Source organism: Sorex fumeus, unplaced genomic scaffold, assembly GCF_029834395.1.
Source record: "Sorex fumeus unplaced genomic scaffold, SorFum_2.1 ptg000008l, whole genome shotgun sequence".
In the NCBI taxonomy this organism is placed as follows: Eukaryota; Metazoa; Chordata; class Mammalia; order Eulipotyphla; family Soricidae; genus Sorex; species Sorex fumeus.
In genome coordinates, this window is record NW_026606065.1 from 30,496,530 (window position 1) to 30,514,981 (window position 18,452).

Below are 18,452 nucleotides of genomic sequence, written 5' to 3' on the forward strand. Positions count from 1 at the left end.
GGGGACACACGGGCTGTTAGACCTCCCAGCTGCGGGAGAATACTGTCTTCCTAGAGGATTCGTGGCCACGTTTGTCTAATATGTTCACGCTGGTACCACTATTTATGCCAGTCACACCACATTTGATTGTGACCCACTATGTTAAATAATTTTAAAAAATTATTAAAAAGCAATGTGGAGTTCATGCCCAATTCAGTAAGCTTAATTAATAGTTGAATTAAAAAAAAAAAAACCCTGAAATGGTGTCAGTGGTGGCTTCTTTTGTTTTGGTGGGTTTTTTTTTTTTTTTTGCTTTTTTAGGGTCACACCTGATGATGCTCAGGGGTTACTCCTGGCTCATGCACTCAGGAATTACTCCTGGCGGTGCTCGGGGGACCATATGGGATGCTGGGACTTGAACCCAGGTCGGCCACATGCAAGGCAAACATCCTACCGACCGTACTATTGTTCCAGCTCCTGTTTTGGGTTTCCTTTTTTTAAGTGTCAGAGTCCTGCTATTTATTCAGCCATTGATTAAGCTGATTGAATTGTGCATGAACTCTGCATTATTTTTTTAAAATAAATTTTAATCGAATATCTGTGAGACAGATCATTACAGAGCTGTTCACAATTGGGTTACACTCATGCAATGATCCAGCACCCATCCCTCCCCCTGATGAGCATCTTCCACCACCAATGTCCCCCATTTCCCTCCCACCACCCACCACCACCCCATCCCCCACCTTAGACTGCCTCTATGGGAGGCACTTTCCTTCTAGCGCTCTCTCTCTCTCTCTCCTTTTCCTTTTGGCGCCGTCTCATTGAGTCGCACTTTGTTCAGCACCCAGGACTGGCGCCTCAGGGTCCCGACAGCTGCCCGTGGGGGAGGAGGGGGACTCCTAGCACCTGGCCCCGGTGCCCCGCTTACCCGGCCGCCCCGTGCCCCACGTGCTTTCAGAACCAGCTGCTGGCAGACCACGGGCACAACCCACTCATGAAAAAGGTGTTTGACGTCTACCTGTGCTTCCTCCAAAAACACCAATCGGAGATGGCCCTGAAGCACGTCTTCACCGCCCTGCGCTCATTCATTTATAAGGTGAGCGGGCCTGGGGCCAGCGGGGCGGGGCGGGGTGGGATGGGGCGGGGCGGGGGCGGGGCGCCCCTGACGCCCATCCTGCGCCCCCAGTTCCCCTCCACCTTCTACGAGGGGCGCGCGGACATGTGCGCGGCGCTCTGCTACGAGATCCTCAAGTGCTGCAACTCCAAGCTGGGCTCCATCCGCACCGAGGCCTCGCAGCTGCTCTACTTCCTCATGCGCAACAACTTCGACTACACGGGCAAGAAGTCCTTCGTGCGCACGCACCTGCAGGTGGGCCCCCCGCGGCATCTGGGGTCTGCGCCGGGCGGGAGGGGCCTGAGACGGGGGCAGACGGCCCGTTGGCCACGCCCCAGTAGGACCCCGGCAAGTCCCGTTCCCACCCAGCCCCCGTGCTTCGCTGCTGTCCAGCTGCCCACGCCTGCGGTCATCTCTTAAGATGCCCTGGGGACCCGGCGCAGTGCTGATGGGCCTCACGTGACGCACATGCAGACACGTCAGAGCACTTCTGTGTCTGCGTGTGTTCACCTGCATGTGTGTCCTGGGGAGTGTCTTTGGACTGGTGCTTTGGAAGCACTGGGGGACCCTCTTCGAAATTCTTGGAGGCCATGAATTGGATCTGGGAATCACCCAGGCCCCCCAGGAGGCCTCAGGGACCACGTCTGATGCTAATCTAGGATCCAGTCTGGTGGTGCTCAGGGTACCACATCTGATGGTGCTCAGGGACCACGTCTAATGGTGTTCAGGGACCACATCTAATGGTTTTCTGGGATCACGTCTGGTGCTCAGGGACCACATCTGATGCTAATCTAGGCTCATGTCTGGTGGTGGTCAGGGAGCCACGTCTAATGTTCAGAGACCACATCTGGCGTTGCTCAGGAGACCACATCTGGTGGTGCTCAAGGACCACATGGTGCCAGGATTCAGCCATGGTTGGCTACATCAGGACCAGCACCTTCCCCTCTGTGCTCTCTCCACCTGCCCCAGTGCCTTTGAATACCTCCCTGTTCACAGGCTGTGGTGGGGTCACAAGGCAGAGCCCCCTGCTGGCCCCAGGGAGCACCAGCCTGCTGAGAGAGAGAGAGAGAGAGAGAGAGAGAGAGAGAGAGAGAGAGAAGAGAGAGAGAGAGAGAGAGAGAGAGAGAGAGAGAGAGAGAGAGACGCCCCTCTCATAGGGCCCCAGGTGCCAGGAGGCACCTGACTGGGCAGCTCGCAGGTCTTCCAGGGATTAGGCAGGCTGAGGGGGGCCCAGCAGTGCTCCAGGCCCCAGGAACTAGAGGGGCACCCCCAAAGGACATCTGCTGGACACCACCGCTGGGGTCACCGCTGGGGCAGTAGAAGCCCGGGCTGGGGAAGCCATGAATTAATTTTGTTAAAAAGAAAAAAAAATGGGTCCGGAGCGATAGCACAGCAGGTAGGGTGTTTGCCTTGCACACGGCCAACCCTGGTTCGATTCCCAGCATCCCATATGGTCCCCAGAGCACCACCAGGAGTAATTCCTGAGTGCAGAGCCAGGAGGAACCCCTGTGCCTCGCCGGGTATGATGTAAAAATAAAAATAAATAAAAATAAGAGTAAACTGTGGCATGCTGCAAGAATTGCAGAGTCAGCACCTGTTGGGCATTTTGTGCCATTAAACCCCAACCCTGGAGAACACGGCATCCCTTTGGGAGGGAGAAAGGGGTCATGAGTGAGAGATGGGGGGGGGGTCTCTGTTTCCCGCTCACTCCACCCCAGACAGTGCTAGGCTGTGCAGACGGGCCAGGCTAGCTGGGCTGGTGGTCCTCTGTGAGAGCATATGGACTCTGTAGGGCTGGCCAAACCCTCCCTGATCCTCCCCTCCCCACCGAGGGCAGGACCCGGCCCCAGGCTGCTGTCCCGGGTGGAGCCGGGGGAGCCCCAGAGGGTCACTGGGGTGGCCAGCAGACCGCCAGCCCTGGATGACGGCCCCTGGGCGGGTGTGTCCCCAGGTGATCATTTCCGTGAGCCAGCTGATCGCGGACGTGGTGGGCATCGGTGGCACCAGGTTCCAGCAGTCCTTGTCCATCATCAACAACTGCGCCAACAGCGACAGGCTCATCAAGGTGGGTGCCAGCCCCACCCCCACCCCACCCCTGAGGATCGGAGCAGCCGCAGCCACACACCCTCTCGCCCCTCCCGTTCCAGCACACCACCTTCTCCTCGGACGTCAAGGACCTGACCAAGCGCATCCGCACGGTCCTCATGGCCACGGCGCAGATGAAGGAGCACGAGAACGACCCCGAGATGCTGGTGGACCTGCAGTACAGCCTGGCCAAGTCCTACGCCAGCACGCCCGAGCTGCGGAAGACGTGGCTGGACAGCATGGCCCGGATCCACGTCAAGAACGGGGACCTGTCCGAGGTAGCCCCCGCCTCCCCGCCCGAGCCCTGACGCTGCTTTGTAGAACGTGCCCCCCTTTTTATTTTATTTTATTTGACTTTTTGGGTCACGCCTAGTGATGCTCAGGAGTTCATCCTGGCTCTGCACTCAGTAATCACTCCTGGCGGTGCTCGGGGGGCCCCTATGGGATGCTGGGGATTGAACCCGGTTTGGCTGCATGCAAGGCAAACACCCTACCCACCGTGCTTTCCCTCTGGCCCCAGAAGCTTCCCCTTTTGACTGCAGTGGGTTGGGGGGTCAAGGTACCTGGATGTCACTTGCTGCTGAAGGCTTGGCATTGATCCCTGGCATGGGGGGAAGCAGCAGCGATGCCCCCAAGAGTGCCAGGCTGGGCTTCCTCCTAGTCACCTGAGCGCTGTTATAACCCTCTGCTGCCCTGTGAGGTGGCCCCTCTTCCTACTCTGACAGTGCCTTGGCTTTGTAAGGCCACTAAGGCGTGAGCCCTCAGCCACCGTCACGGTTGCCACGTGGTGGGAGGTTCCAGGTGGCCCCAGGAATCAGGTCTCTGAGATAGGTGGGGGTGACAGCAGGGCACTGACTGACTCCGGGGCTTCTGGCGTCCCTTGCAGGCGGCCATGTGCTACGTCCACGTCACCGCGCTTGTGGCAGAGTATCTCATGCGGAAAGGTGAGATGGCTTGGTCTGGCGAGAGGAGAGGGAGTGGGCAGCACGGCCGGGGGGTCACCCAAAAGGCTTGGGGCACGAGTGTGTGTGTGCGTACGTGTGTGCATGGATGCATGCACCTGCATATGTGATCTAAGCTGATATGTGTGTGTGCATATCTGCATATGTGCTCTGAGCTGATGTGTGTGTCTGTGTATCCATGTACTGTATATGTGTATGTGTCAATGTGCACGTCTGTGCCTGTGTATGTTTACCCATGTGTTAGTTTATATGTGTGTATATTAGTGTGTGTGTGTCTGTGTCTGTCTGTGTGTGTGTCTCTATGGCTCCATGAGTGTGTCTGCGTGTGGATGTCGGATGTCTGCATGTATGTGCATCTCTGGCTCCATGAGGGTGTCTGTGTGGCTGCACACATGGGCATATCACCGTCACTGTCCTCCCGTTGCTCATCGATTTGCTCGAGCGGGCGCAGTAACATTGTGAGACTTGTTACTGTGTTTGGCATATTGAATACGTCACAGGTAGCTTGCCAGGCTTTGCCGTGCGGGCGAGATACTCTCGGTAGCTCGCCAGGCTCTCCGAGAGGGGCGGAGGAATCAAACTTGGGTTGGCCACATGTGCCAGGTGCAAGGCAAATGCCCTACCCGCTGTGCTATAGCCCCAGCCCATGAGCATATCACATGTGTGTATATCTGTCTCTTTGTGCACCTGTGCCTGCATGTACGTGTGCATGTGTATGTATGCATGTGTTTGTCTGCATGTCTGTGTGTATATCTCTATGTGAAGACATGTGTTCTGCATGTTTGTGCATGTCTCTCTCTGCATGTGTGTACATGGGTGTCTATGGACACAGTCCTGTGTGGCTGCGTGAGTGTATGCATGTCTACATTCCGTGTGTGTGCATTCCGTGTGATCCCTCATCCCCTCTCTGATGTGACATTTACTTGACCAGCACAGAAGAGGAACCAGAATCCAACAAGGCACTGGCGGGCATGTTTTACTGACGCTTCCATGGTGCCAGAACCCTGTCACTGAGAGAAATGGGGGGCCTGCCCCGGAGGCTCACCCCAGCCCCCTCTGAGCCCCCGTACATGGGCATCATTCCCTCGGGTTTAGGGGAAGACCCCTTTTCCCAGACCCGCTCCTTGTCCCCACCTTGCCTGTCTGTTCTCTCCCGGAGTCGCCCTCTGTGCTGGAGGCCCTGCCCGACTCACGCCTTCACTTTGCTCTTCAGGTAGCTGGACACTCTTGATGTCAGCTTCCCAAAGTTGGGGTCCCCCCTTATACACCCACACTCTGCAGGGCAGGGGATGCTGAACCCATCCATGGGGGCCTCTGAGGTGTCGGAGCCTCGGAGAGCATGTCCCCAGAACCTTTTCTCCCCATGACCGGGCGGGGGCCACGCACCGACACAGCCGTTCTCCCGAGTGGCCGTGTCCCTCTCCCTCCCCAAAAACACAGGCATACCCCACGCTCTTACTGTGTCCTGTAAACCGCAGCAGGACATTTAAAGGCCTTTGTTGGACCGGGTCTGGCCAGTAACCCCAAGAGGGACAGAAGCCCCAGAAGGGCCGTCACTGCTTATCCCTGGAGTGTCCCCCGCTTGCCACCAGGGACCTGTGCCGAGTCCAGGACACATTTCTGCTCTCGGCCATGTGGGGGCTGCTGACACTTGGGCTCACTCAGCGATGCTCAGGGCTGACTCCTGACTCTGTGCTCCGGGAGCACTCCCGGCAGTGCTCAGGGACCCTGACGCCGAGTCAGGGATGGAGCCCGGGTCTGCCTCACGCAAGGCAAGCTCCTCAGATCCTGTACAATCTCGCCAGCTCCTGGTAGCTGGGTTTGAAAGTCTGCTAGAGGCAGAACTGAGGCGAGCTCCAGCCAGCGGGAGCTTGACGCATGACCGGGCGGGGAGAAACAGCCGTCTTCACTGTCCTCTGTTTCCCTCTGACACGCTCTGGCTGCTCCTTCTCGGAATGTGGGCGCTGGGCGTCTTAGCCAGCCCAGCCCATCGCTGTTTGTGTCTCTGATCCCCAAGGCCAGTTCTGTGCGTTTTCACGGTCGAGGGAGTTCCTGTAAAGATGGGTGCAACACAAAGGGAGTGAGAGAAGGAAGCGGGAGAGGAGGAGGAAGGGATGAGAATACTCAGTACACAACCCCACACGCACCAGGGGAGCCGCCCCAGACTAGAACAGCCACATGTCTGGTTCCACTGCCTCCCCCAGGAAGGCCTCCAGGCTCACCCTCCCCGCCCATCTCTCCCGCCCCCAGGGATGTGCCGACAGGGGTGCTCAGCCTTCAGAGTCATCACCCCCAACATCGATGAGGAGGCCTCCATGATGGAAGACGTGGGCATGCAGGACGTCCACTTCAATGAGGTGAGCACTGCCCCGGAGGTGGTCTCCACACCAGGCTGTGGCCGACCCATCCAGTGAGTGTTGTGTGTCCCTCCAGACTGACCTGACAGCTGGAACCACACAGCAAGATAGATGGTGCCTGTAGGAGGGGAAACGGTACTTCTTCATTCAGTGTTATTTTGCTAATAACATTAAACATGAGGTTGAAATGGGGTTTTTTGGTTTTAGGGTTTTTTTGGGGTTTTGTTTTTGCTTTTTTGCTTTTTGGTCATGCTCAGTGGTTACTCCTGGCTCTGCACTTAGGAATCACTCCTGGGGATGCTCAGGGGACCATGTGGGATACTGGAGATCGAACCCGGTTTGGCTGATTACAAGGCAAATGCTCTCCCCACTGAACTACCACTCCAGCCCGAGGTTAAAATTTTTTTATGTCATTTTGGGGGCTGGAGCAATAGCGCAGTAGATAGGGCATTTGCCTTGCACACGGCTGACCCGGGTTCGATTCCCAGCATCCCTTATGGCCCCAAGCACCACCAGGGGTAATTCCTGAGTGCAGAGCCAGAAGGAACCCCTGAGCATCGCTGGTTGTGACCCAAAATCAAAAAAGAAAAAATACATATTTTAATGTTAGTTTTTGATAACATCTAGTAAGTTCGATATTGTTCCTTTCGCCCCCCCCCCCTTATTTTTGCATTTGGGCCACCTTGAGCAGTTGCCCTGTGTCCCCCTGAGCGCTGTACCGGGGTGGCAGTGGGGTCACTCCTGGTGGTGGGCGGGAGCAATGCCAGGACTTGAACCAGGGTCTCCCTGCTAGACAAAGCCCCTGCCCCTGGCATTGTCTGTGGGATCGATAAATCATCTTTTCACTCTTCCTTCCTAACACTGCCCGTGTGGATAGTGAGCTTCCCACCTCCGAGGGCCCCCCTGAGGCGACTCGCAAAGGAGACCACCAGTTGCCCCTTCGGTGTTTAGAATCTCTGAGCCCACAGGAAAGCGTTGGGGGCTTCCTGGAGACAAAGGGAGCCGTGGTCGGACCCGGCGTGCGGGAGTGGCCCCGTTCCCTCCGCCTGCAAATCTGCACGCACCGATGACTTTTTTCTCCGCCCCATGAACCTTATGGTGTGTTCCTGGCTTGGTGCTTCTCAGGACCAGGAAAATACTTCGGGAGGGGGTTGAGAGGAAGTAGGTTCCAGCTGCACGCGGTTGTGCTCTGGGCATATTCCTGGCATCGCTTGGGAGACCAAACCAGAACTGGCCGGGGAGGGCAGGTGCCCTAACCCTGGACTGTCTCTCCAGCCCTCAAAGAAAGTCCTTCCTGAGGTGCCCCATCCCGACCGCCCCGGGAGGCTGGGATGCCCTGCCCCCCTGCGCCCGTCTCTGGGTGTCCCCTCTATCTGTCCTCTGGCAGACACGCAGGGTAACGCTCAGCCTCCCTCCTGCGGGCTGATGGGAGGAGACGCCAGTTGGCACCTTTGAGTAAGTCCAAGGTGGGTGTCCTTGCCTCCACTGGGCACTCAACCGCAGGATCCAGTGCAGACCTGATCGCTGGGGCGCCGGGGAGCTGGTCTCCCCACGACGAGGCCCCAGATCATGACAGTCTGTGGTGCCTGGGATGAGACGTGATCAGTGGCAGGCACTGTCCATGCAGCTGAAGCTGGCTGGCCATGGTGCAAGCAGGCTCCTGCGCTCTCCCAGCCGGAAACCCCTGCTGGCTGGCTCCCAGGATGTCAGCAGGAAAGGGGCGAGTGGCAGCTCTCAGCCCCAGGAGGAGGCAGGGAGGTAGGACGGGACAGGAGAACCAAGAATCTTTTCCCTGGTATCATGGGAAGCAGCTAAACTCCTTATTTATTTTGCTTTTTGGGTCACTCCCGGCGATACACAGGGGTTACTCCTGGCTCTGCATTCAGGAATTACTCCTGGCAGTACTCGGGGGACCATATGCAATGCTGAGAATCAAATCAGGTCGGCTGTGTGCAAGGCAAACGCTGTGCTATTGCTCCAGCCCCCTCTGAGGACCTTCTGTGGTGTCGGGCATCGAACTGGGCTCAGCTGCCTAGCACCCCCGCTGTCTCTCCAAGCTCTCAGCTAGGGAAGGCGGAGGTAAAAGCCGGTGTGCTTCATGTGGCCTGTTCAGTGCCACACTTTTCTCAAGTCTGTTCTTGCTGTTTCAAACCCCCCCGACCACCCCACTTCGGAAGATCATTTCAAGGAGGTTCTGGTTCAGTCCCCAGCACGAGCCTGGTGCGTGGTCCCCAAACACTGCGAGTGACCCCTGAGTAGCCCCTGAGCACTGCTGAGTGTCACCCCAAAAAAAACAAAACAAAAATTGGTCATACAGATGGATGGTCAGACAGATGGATATCCTCCCCCCTACCCCCCAGTACAGCGCCAACGTCCTGTCTAGCTGGTGTTTCAGAGCATGAGGCCGTCACGTCAGCAGCTGCCTGTGTTGGAGAGGGTGGGGTGCTCTGTCCGTGGCTGGCAGGCAGGCAGGTGCCAACAGACGTGGAAGGGCCGCAGCCCAGGGCGCTGGGGGAGCTGCCTCGGCTTGGTATCCCTCCCAGGGGCACTCGGCAACGCTGGACATGGTGCTTTATCTGAAAAGCCAGAAAAGCAACAACTCCGGGCCCAGGCCTTTGAGTCACAGGGAGTGGTGTCTTCCTGCCAGCGCTCAAGAGCAGCTAGTGACCCCCAAAGGTCGGCGTTCCCAAGGAAACCAGAGGAAGGATCTGACCATGTGCCGTGGCCAAAGCCCCGAGATGTTTAGTTCAGGAGGAAGTCACACTTACTAGGCTCCGAGCAACGCTGTCACGGCTGAGAAAAGGAAAGGAGGGACTGGAGCTGAGTACAGCAGGGAGGGCGCTTTCTTGGCACACAGCTGACCCGGATTCGATCCCCAGCATCCCATATGCTTCCCTGAGCACTGCAAGGAGTAACTCCTGAGTGCAGAGCCAGGAATAGCACCTGAGCATCGCCAGGTGTGACCCCCAAAAAAGTAAAAAAGGAAAGGAAGTTTCTAGGTGATATTTTTTATTGAATTACCATGAGATACAGTTGATTGAGTTTCAGTCATGCAATGTTCCAACACCCATCCCTCCAACCAGTGCCCATTCTTTACCACCAATGTCCACCCGTCCCCCCCATTGCCCCCCCTCCCACCCTGCTTCTGTGGCAGGCACATTCCCTTTTACTCTCTCTCTCCCTTTGGGTGTTATGGTTTACAGATACTAAGTGGTCATGTAATCACGAAATATTGTAAGTCTGTAACTATATCTCAAAGTGATTCATTGAAAAAAAGAAAGAAGGGGCTGGAGTGATAGCACAGCTGGTAGGGCGTTTGCCTTGCACGCGGCCAACCTGGGTTCGATTCCCAGCATCCCATATGGTCCCCCAAGCTCAGCCAGGAGTAATTCCTGAGTGCATGAACCAGGAGTAACCCCTGTGCATCGCTGGGTGTGACCCAAAAAAAGCAAAAAAAAAAGAAAAGAAAAGGGAAAAAAATGCTCACTGATGGAGGCATGGGTGTTCAATCATTGTATGACTGAAACTGGGCCTGGAGCAATAGTACAGCGGGTAGGGTGTTTGCCTTGCACTTAGTCAACCCCGGTTCGATTCCCAGCATCCCATATGGTCTCCCGAGCACCGCCAGGAGTGATTCCTGAGTGCAGAGCCAGGAGGAACCCCAGTGCATCGCAGGGTGTGACCCAAAAAGAAAAAAAAAAAACCTAAATCATGCAAGTTTGTAACTGTATCTCAAGGTGAGAATGCCTGTCTGCAGACACCCTCATGGCTGCCCTCACAGCCACCTCCTCTCCCTCCTCCCCAGGAAGTGCTCCTGGAGCTCCTGGAACAGTGCGCGGACGGGCTGTGGAAGGCCGAGCGCTACGAGCTCATGGCCGACATCTACAAGCTCGTCATCCCCATCTACGAGAAGCGCAGGGACTTCGAGGTACGCGCCGGCCGCCCTTCCCTTAGAAGGCAGAGACACAGGCACAGACCCCAGACTCCTGACGTGCTGGGAGCGCACGGGGGCGAGTGTGTACCCACCTGGGCCGGGCCCCTCTCTGCCCAGGCACAGAGCCTCAATCCCAAACTGCCGGCTCCGTAATTCCAGCTGATCCCTCGGAGACGTTCCAGGGTCAGAGTCTCTGTGCTCTGTCCCCCCCAGGGCGAACAGTCTTCGGGGGCTCAGCTTCCCATGCCCAGTTAGCAGGGGGAGGAAGGGGAACTGTGTCCAAGATGGTCATCCAGGGGGGCCGGGAGATAGTACAGGGGGCAGGAGCTTGCCTTGCATGTGGCTGACCCTTGTCCAATACCCAGCACCACCAGGAGTGACCCTTGAGCACAGAATTATGAGTAGCCCCTGAGCACCTCCAGGTGTGGCCCAAACCCCTCCCTCCTAAGACAGAACAAATAAAAAAATCCTACAAAATATTTAGGGGCTGGAGCCATAGTAGAGGGGGTTGGCGTGGGCATTTACCTTGCATGGCTGCCGACCCGGTTCAGTCCCCGGCACCCCAGAGGGTCTCCTGATTCATACGTTTCCACCTGGACCCCAAGAGGAGTGCTCCCTGAGCACTGCCGGTGTCACTCAAACAAGCAGAAAATATAAACGGAGCAAACCAGAGAAAGAAGATGGCGTTCTGAGACTCGCCATGGGCTGCCTCTCAGGGTTCCCAAGGATACGGGGGTGTCCAGCTTGCCCGCTGCTGCACGGACTCCCGGGGTGCTCAACACCCAAGGTGGCCCTTTGAGGAGGACATGGAACAGAACAATAGTGAACCCCCATCTGTTGCACCCACAAAGTGTATTCTTGATCCTCCCCACCCTGAAACATTTTCCATTTTGGAAAAGGGATGGGGGTGTTGTAGTTTGGACCACATCTGGCAGTGCTCCGAGGCACGTTCTCTCTCTCTCTCTCTCTCTCTCTCTCTCTCGTTCTCTCTCTCTCTGTCTCTCTGTCTCTCTCTGTCTCTCCTCCCCTCCCTCCCCTCTCTCTCCTTCTCTCTCCCCCTTCCCCTCTTCTTCTCTCCCTTCCCTCCAACCCTCCCCCACCCTACCCCTCCCCCTCCTCTTTTCCCTGGAGGGACCCCTGATAATGGCCAGGAACCATTCACAGTGCTGGGGATTCAGACCAGGCTGCCGGCCCCCCAAGGCCACAGGCAAGGCAAGCAGCTCCCTCCTACCCCATCCATCCTGGCCGTTTCACGCGCACGGTCCGGTTTAGCTGTTCCTTTGTGAGACTGAGCTCTGTGGTGCTTTGCAGAGGCTGGCGCACCTCTATGACACTCTACACCAGGCCTACAGCAAAGTGACCGAGGTCATGCACTCGGGCCGGAGGCTGCTGGGCACCTACTTCCGGGTGGCCTTCTTCGGACAGGTGAGTCCCTCTTTCCTCTGGGCACTCTGCCTCCCATGCGCACACACAGCACCCTTCTTTTTTTTTTTTTAAACTCCATAAAATTGTAGTTCACAAATGCTCTGTTTCCTGTAAATGCTGAGTTGATGAATTTGTATATTGACGATGATTCCTTTCTTCCTCCTGGTAAACTTTCTGCTTCTTTTTTTCCCCCCTTTCTGTCTTTCCTTTATTCCTTTCTTAAGGCAGCGGTAAGTTCTCCATCCCTCACCTGTCCTGCAACACCTCGAGGGGCTTGCGAGTTTCCTTTTCAAGTTGTATGTATGTGTGTTCCAGTCATCGCAAACACCAAAAAAAAAAAAAAAAAGATAATAACAGTTTATTACATCTACAGAAATAAATCATCTGTCTCCTTATACATCAGTACTGCATGTTTTAAACCAAAATTAAGACTGTCCCATGTGTGATATAATATCGCCATTAGAGTTTCCATTGTAATCTTCCAGAAACCCCCTGTGAAGGGTTGACGTCAATTTAACTGAAAGCTCCACCTCCAAATCTCTAACATGATTAAATGGTATCAGCTATACTCCCTCATTCATTTAGGGTGTATGGGGTTTTTATGAGCATCCTATAACCTTCAATTTATTCTGTTATTGTCTCTTAAAACGCTATAGCAATACCAGTTTACAGACAGTGAAACAGATGTGGAGGTAATTACAGTCGGTGCTTACAAGCAAGTAATGTAGTAAAGTGACTGCATCTAAACTCCTAGTTTGATGTGGGTGCTTTTCCTTTCACGTTCCTAGCCTGCATATTTTTGTTGTTAATATCCTGTAATTTTTTTTGTACCATTTTCACTCTTTTGTTTTAGATGAGAAACTTTTTTGATTTTCATTTGTTTCACCTATTAACCTCCATCTAGTGTGTTTTTCACGTTTTCAACCCCCTTCACTTCCCCTGCTAGCAGAGGTTTTGCTCTGCATGGACCACAATTGACCCTAAAACATAAACGATGACTCCTGCTGACCGGAATACCCCCGGCGTCGGCACCCCAGCCCCGCCCGGCACCTTTCCGGTCAGTAAAGCAAGTCAAGCCCGCTCCAGACCCTGGCCCTTCATTTGGCCCTGAAAAATCCTGTCAGCGGGTGCATTTGGGAGCCCCGGCGGGGGCCAGCCACTCCGTCTGTCCTTCTGAGACCTGCTTCTTGGGAAAGTGAAACAGGGGTGGACCTGTGCACCCCACCCCCACTCGAACACAGTCTGAACCCCCGTCTCCCTCTTAACGCAGTGTCTGTGAGTGAGCTGACATTGGTGCTCATCTCCTCCTCATTCTTAGGAACTCCATCGCCTCCTCCTTGTCCTTCCTCTTTGGGCAACCTGAGCAGCATTTTCTTTTACAGTCTTCTTTGTCTTTTTTTTTTTAACTCATTAAAGAATCCTTCCCCGGGTGATTCTCCCGGGACTGAGGCTCAGGGCTCCTGTCTCACCGGGCTCTCCCTCATAGGGCTTCTTTGAGGACGAGGATGGGAAGGAGTATATTTACAAGGAACCCAAACTCACGCCTCTGTCGGAGATCTCACAGCGACTCCTGAAGCTCTACTCGGCTAAGTTCGGTTCCGAAAACGTCAAGATGATTCAGGATTCTGGCAAGGTAGGACTCCGCGCAGAAGTGCCTGTGTTGGTTGTGATGCGCCGTTGCCGGGGCCAGACGGGGTCCGTCATATTTCATATATTCGTAAGTGCATGTAGTTGGGGGGGGGAAGGTCCGAGGAGTATTCAGAATGGCCGGCAGTGGAAGCGTATTTGGTTTTAGTTCTCTCTGCCTTCCCCAGACAGGCTTCATGGAGCAGATATTTCCCCATTTAAAAATTACAGCCCCTCCCAGGAGGGGAGATGCATGTCGAAAGTAGACTATGGACTGAACATGTTTGCCACTCAATGCCTCTTTTGCAGACCACAACACCCAAAAGGAGAGAGAGAACACAGGGGATTGCCCTGCCACAGAGACGGGGGGATGGGGGGATGGGGGTGGGAGGGATATTATCCATGGTGGTGGAAAATGGGCACTGGTGGAGGGATGGGTATCTGATCATTGTATAATTGAAACCAAAGCACAAAAAATTGTAAATCTACAACTTTAAAAAAAATAAAATAAAATAAAGGGGAAAAAAAAAAAGAAAAAAAAAATTACAGCCGTGGGGCTGGAGCGATAGCACAGCAGGGAGGGCATTTGCCTTGCACACGACCGACCCGGGTTCAATTCCCGGCATCCCATATGGTCCCCCGAGCACTGCCAGGAGTAGGTCCTGAGTGTATGAACCAGGAGTAACCCCTGCACAACACCGGGTATAACCCAAAAAGAATAAATAATAAATAAAATAAAAATTACAGCCAGGGCTGGAGCAATAACACAGCAGGTAGGGTATTTGCCTTGCACGTGGCCAACCTGGGTTCGAATCCCAGCATCCCATATGGTCCCCCAAGCACCGCCAGGGGTAATTCCTGAGTGAAGAGCCAGGAGTGACCCCTGTGCATCGCCAAATGTGACCCAAAAAGAAAAAAAAAAAAAGCCGTTTGGCAAAAAAAAAATAAATAAAAGTAAATTCTTAAAGAGAGGATGATTTTCATCAGCATTGGTAAACTTGGGAGTAGAAACCCACTTCTGCTTCTCACCTTTGTCTCCTTGACTCTGAGTGCACAGACAGACGGACGGGCACTCGGATATGCCCTGGTACCTCCAGCACTGCATCCCCACACCCTGGAACTGAGCCTGGGGGCCCAGAGTACTGGGAGCAACTTCCCCGGGCCCCATGACAACCCCCACACCCAGCGTTGCCTGGGGAGTCCAGAGAGCAAATACACAAACTACTCTGCAAGCCGCAGGGTCCATCTCCCCCTCCCTGAGGGTGCCAGGCGTTCTCACTCCCGTGACGCGTGGCCTGGCTTCTGGACAGCCCGGCTCCGACCCTGCTCTCTCCAACCCAGAACCAGGCCCTACCCCGTGCCTACGTCCTCAGATGTGCAGTGAGAACCCCCTGCACAGACACCCACTCACACCACCCCATTCAGGTGACTTCTGCTAGAGAAAGCCAAGTTAAATAGCAAGGATGGAGCAAGGCGGCTTTCTCTGAAATCACTCTGTGATTTCTGTTCTTTGGGTTCCTTATTTTGCCCTGCTGGGGATCAAACCCAAGGCCTCAAGCCAGCTGACCAAGTGCTCTTCCACTGAACCATGTCCCCGACCTTCACCCGATTCTGAACTTGGAACCCTTAAGGTCCTTCCTCGCTCATCTTTTTTCCTGGCCCTCCAGTTTAGAGTCCTGGTAAGACCATCCCGCCCTCCTCCTGCCTGTGCGGGTTCTAGGGCCTCTGCCAGGATCCTCTCTCCTTCCCCTGGTTCTCACTCTGGAAGCTTCCACACAGCTCACGCGGGCACCGCTGATCGGCCTCCCTGACTAGCTGTGGTTTCCGTGTGGAAAATGCCTGTGTGGCCTCATACCCCGGCAGAATGGTCGAACCCTGCCGATTTAACAACACCGTCTTGGGCCAGAGAGGTGGTACAGCGGGGAGATGCCTGCCTTGCACACAGCCAACCTGGGTTTGATTTCTGGCACCACATGTGTTTTCCTCGAACACCACCAGGAGTGATCCCTGAGCACAAAGGCAGGACTGAGCCCTTTGCACTGCTGGGTGTGGCCCAGAAACCGAAAAAATAAAAATTAAGTTGTGTCGAAAGCATTTGTATGTGGAGTTAATTAGCAACGGCTCTTACAGGGCAGTTAATCCTTATCTGTATTAAATTAATTTTTATACATCTGTTCACGGGCTGGAGCGATAGAACAGTGGGTAGGGCATTTACCTTGCATGCAGCCAACATGGCCGACCCGAGTTCGATTCCTCCGCCCCTCTTGGAGAGCCCGGCAAGCTACCGAGAGTATCTCGCCCTCACGGCAGGGCCTGGCAAGCTGCCCGTGATGTATTTGATAATGCCAAACACAGTAACAAGTCTCACAATGTTACTGGGCCCACTCGAGCAAATCGATGAACAGCAGGAGGACAGTGACAGTGATCTGTTTGCTTCTAATCTGTCTGCAATTAAAGATAACTTAAGGACCTGGTTGTTGATGTTGTGTGAGGGGCAGAGGAGGACTCCCGAGCAGTGCTCAGAACCCCCTGGGCATAACTCAGAACATTCTCAGCCCGGTGCTGCTGGCCTGCGGTCAGTGGGAGGCCCAGCAATGTGATCAAGCTTGAGCCCAGTGCTGTGGGGCCTTCCGGGCTACGTCTGGTGGTGCTGGGACAGACACGAGGTACTGGGGATCAAACTCGGGACCTCGCACATGGAAGACAAGGGTGCCAGACGTCTCCCCAACCCAAGGGCCGAGCTGCCCACAGTCTCACTAAAATAGATTTCCCTTCAAGCCTGAGTAGTAGAGTTCAGGACCTAACCCGAGAGTCCGGAGGAGACGTCACCCAGCAAGAAAACTAGCACAATATCCCTAAGAGGTCCCGTGGCACCAGGAGGCCGGGGAGGTGTTTGTCTTGAAGCAAGTCGAGATCGAGAGAGGCAACAAGGAACTCAGGGTACAATGTGACCAACTACTTAGATTCTGGGTTACACTCTTCCTTTTTTTCTCTTTTTGGATCACACTCAGCGATGCTCGGGGGTTGTTACTCCTGGCTCTGCGCTCAGGAATTACTCCTGGTGGTACTCGGGGGACCATATGGGATGCCGGGGATTAGAACTCAGGTCGGACACTTGCAAGGCAAATGCCCTACTCGCTGCACAATAGCTCCGGTCCTCTGACTTACACTCTTAGACGGCATGAATAACACTCTGGGGACAGTTGAGTGACGCCCCTTCATAGACTCGAGCCGGGCAGGTGATAGCCGGGAACAGATATGCATTTGGTCAGGCATGATGGTTATTGTGGAGGTGAAACACAGCACCCTGATTTTCAGAGACGGTGGCCGGAAGGTGGTGCAGGATCATCAGTCACAAAATATGTGTGTGTCTAAGCGATACGTGTGGGGAGGAGGGGGGGTTGATATTTGGAACGAAAACAGCAAACAGAAGGTTAACAGTTGTTGTGAGTGGTATTTGCTGCGCTGTTGGTTCCAACTTTTCAGAAATACTCCCCCCACCCATCCCTCGAAATCACCGAACTTCCTGCATCCACCTGCTCACAGGTCAACCCGAAGGATCTGGATTCCAAGTTCGCCTACATCCAGGTGACCCACGTGACCCCTTTCTTCGACGAGAAAGAACTGCAGGAGCGGAGAACCGAGTTCGAGAGGAGCCACAACATCCGCCGCTTCATGTTCGAGCTGCCGTTCACGCAGGGGGGCAAGCGGCAGGGGGGCGTGGAGGAGCAGTGCAAGCGGAGGACCATCCTCACAGGTACCCCGCCCTGACCCCACGTTGGGAGACACATGTGTGGGGACCAGAGCCATAGGACAGCAGAGAGGGTGTTGGCCTTGCACGTGGCTGATGCCGGTTCCATCCCTGGGGCCCCGTAGCATCCCCCAGGCCCTGCCAGCTGGATTCAGCCCCAGGTGCAGCTGGGTGTGGCCCAAAAGCCAAAGGAAAAAAAGCAAAAAACAATTTTGAAAATTACACCAGTGAGGGGCTGGAGCAATAGCACAGCGGGTAGGGCGTTTGCCTTGCACGCAGCCAACATGGCCGACATAGGTTCAATTCCCAGCATCCCATATGGTCCCCCGAGCACTGCCAGGAGTGATTCCTGAGTGCATGAACCAGGAGTAACCCCTGAGCATCGCCGGGTGTGACACAAAAAGCAAAAAAAAAAAATTACACCAGTGAGACCAGAGGTTCTCTGGAAGGATCCAGAAGCTTCTAGAATTGGAAGGGCACTTGAAGCTTCGAGGACTCTTCCCTCATCCCCACGTTGCTGTGCCGTTGGCCTCACTCTTGCTTGTGGCTACCCAGGTGTGTCTCCTGATCTGCGTTTCCTTCTTCTCCCGGAAGTTCATGGCAGGCGTAAGATCTCTGGGTATTTGAGCACACTGGGCCCTGGTCGGCCCCAAATGCTTTAGGCTCAGTTCCAGGCAACTTACAGGCCTGTTCCAACACCCACCGGGATACCCCCTCAAGGTGCACAGTCCCCGGTCCGTGACCCCTGGACACAGCCCGTGTCCTCTTCCCGGAGGAGACCCCCAGCCCAAAGAGGACAATGTCCTCTTCTCTGACACAGACCCCAGCACGGAGCAATGCAGAGCTTTGTGGCAAGGTGGGTCAGTGCCACAGGAAGTGAGAAAGCTCCTTCCTACCCGCTCATGGGTGATGTTTTATTTTTTTTTCTTTTTGGTCACACCCAGCAATGTTTCAGGGGTTACTCCTGGCTCTGCACTCAGGAATTACCCCTGGTGTTGCGCAGGGGACTATATGGGATGCTGGGAATCGAACCCAGGTCAACCACATGCAAGGCAAACGGCCTACCCTCTGTGCTATTGCTCCAGCCCCTCACAGGTGATGTTTTAATCGCTCCTCAGGTGCTGCTGAGCCAATGACAACTCGGTGTCAGAAACGTGCTTCTTTTTTTTTTTTTTTAATCATTTCCCATTTCCTGACTCAGCAGAGCATCTACAGTGGG

At 54.8% G+C, this 18,452-nt stretch overlaps 1 protein-coding gene across 19 annotated transcripts in view; it reads left to right on the forward strand.

The window, feature by feature from the left end:
- Nucleotides 1–18,452, forward strand: part of DOCK9 (dedicator of cytokinesis 9) — a 254,379-nt gene that overhangs the window by 222,674 nt on the left and 13,253 nt on the right. For 13 of the 19 annotated variants that reach the window (XM_056108397.1, XM_056108448.1, XM_056108490.1 and 10 more), the window contains 11 exons: nt 938–1,075; nt 1,166–1,348; nt 3,045–3,158; nt 3,241–3,456; nt 4,065–4,122; nt 6,391–6,497; nt 10,303–10,425; nt 11,743–11,856; nt 12,513–12,548; nt 13,343–13,489; nt 17,029–17,239. In XM_056108397.1, coding sequence (XP_055964372.1) covers nt 938–1,075; nt 1,166–1,348; nt 3,045–3,158; nt 3,241–3,456; nt 4,065–4,122; nt 6,391–6,497; nt 10,303–10,425; nt 11,743–11,856; nt 12,513–12,548; nt 13,343–13,489; nt 17,029–17,239 — 1,447 coding nt within the window. The remainder of the gene's footprint in view (nt 1–937; nt 1,076–1,165; nt 1,349–3,044; nt 3,159–3,240; nt 3,457–4,064; nt 4,123–6,390; nt 6,498–10,302; nt 10,426–11,742; nt 11,857–12,512; nt 12,549–13,342; nt 13,490–17,028; nt 17,240–18,452) is intronic. The other 6 variants (XM_056108475.1, XM_056108514.1, XM_056108389.1 and 3 more) reach the window with 1 other exon arrangement.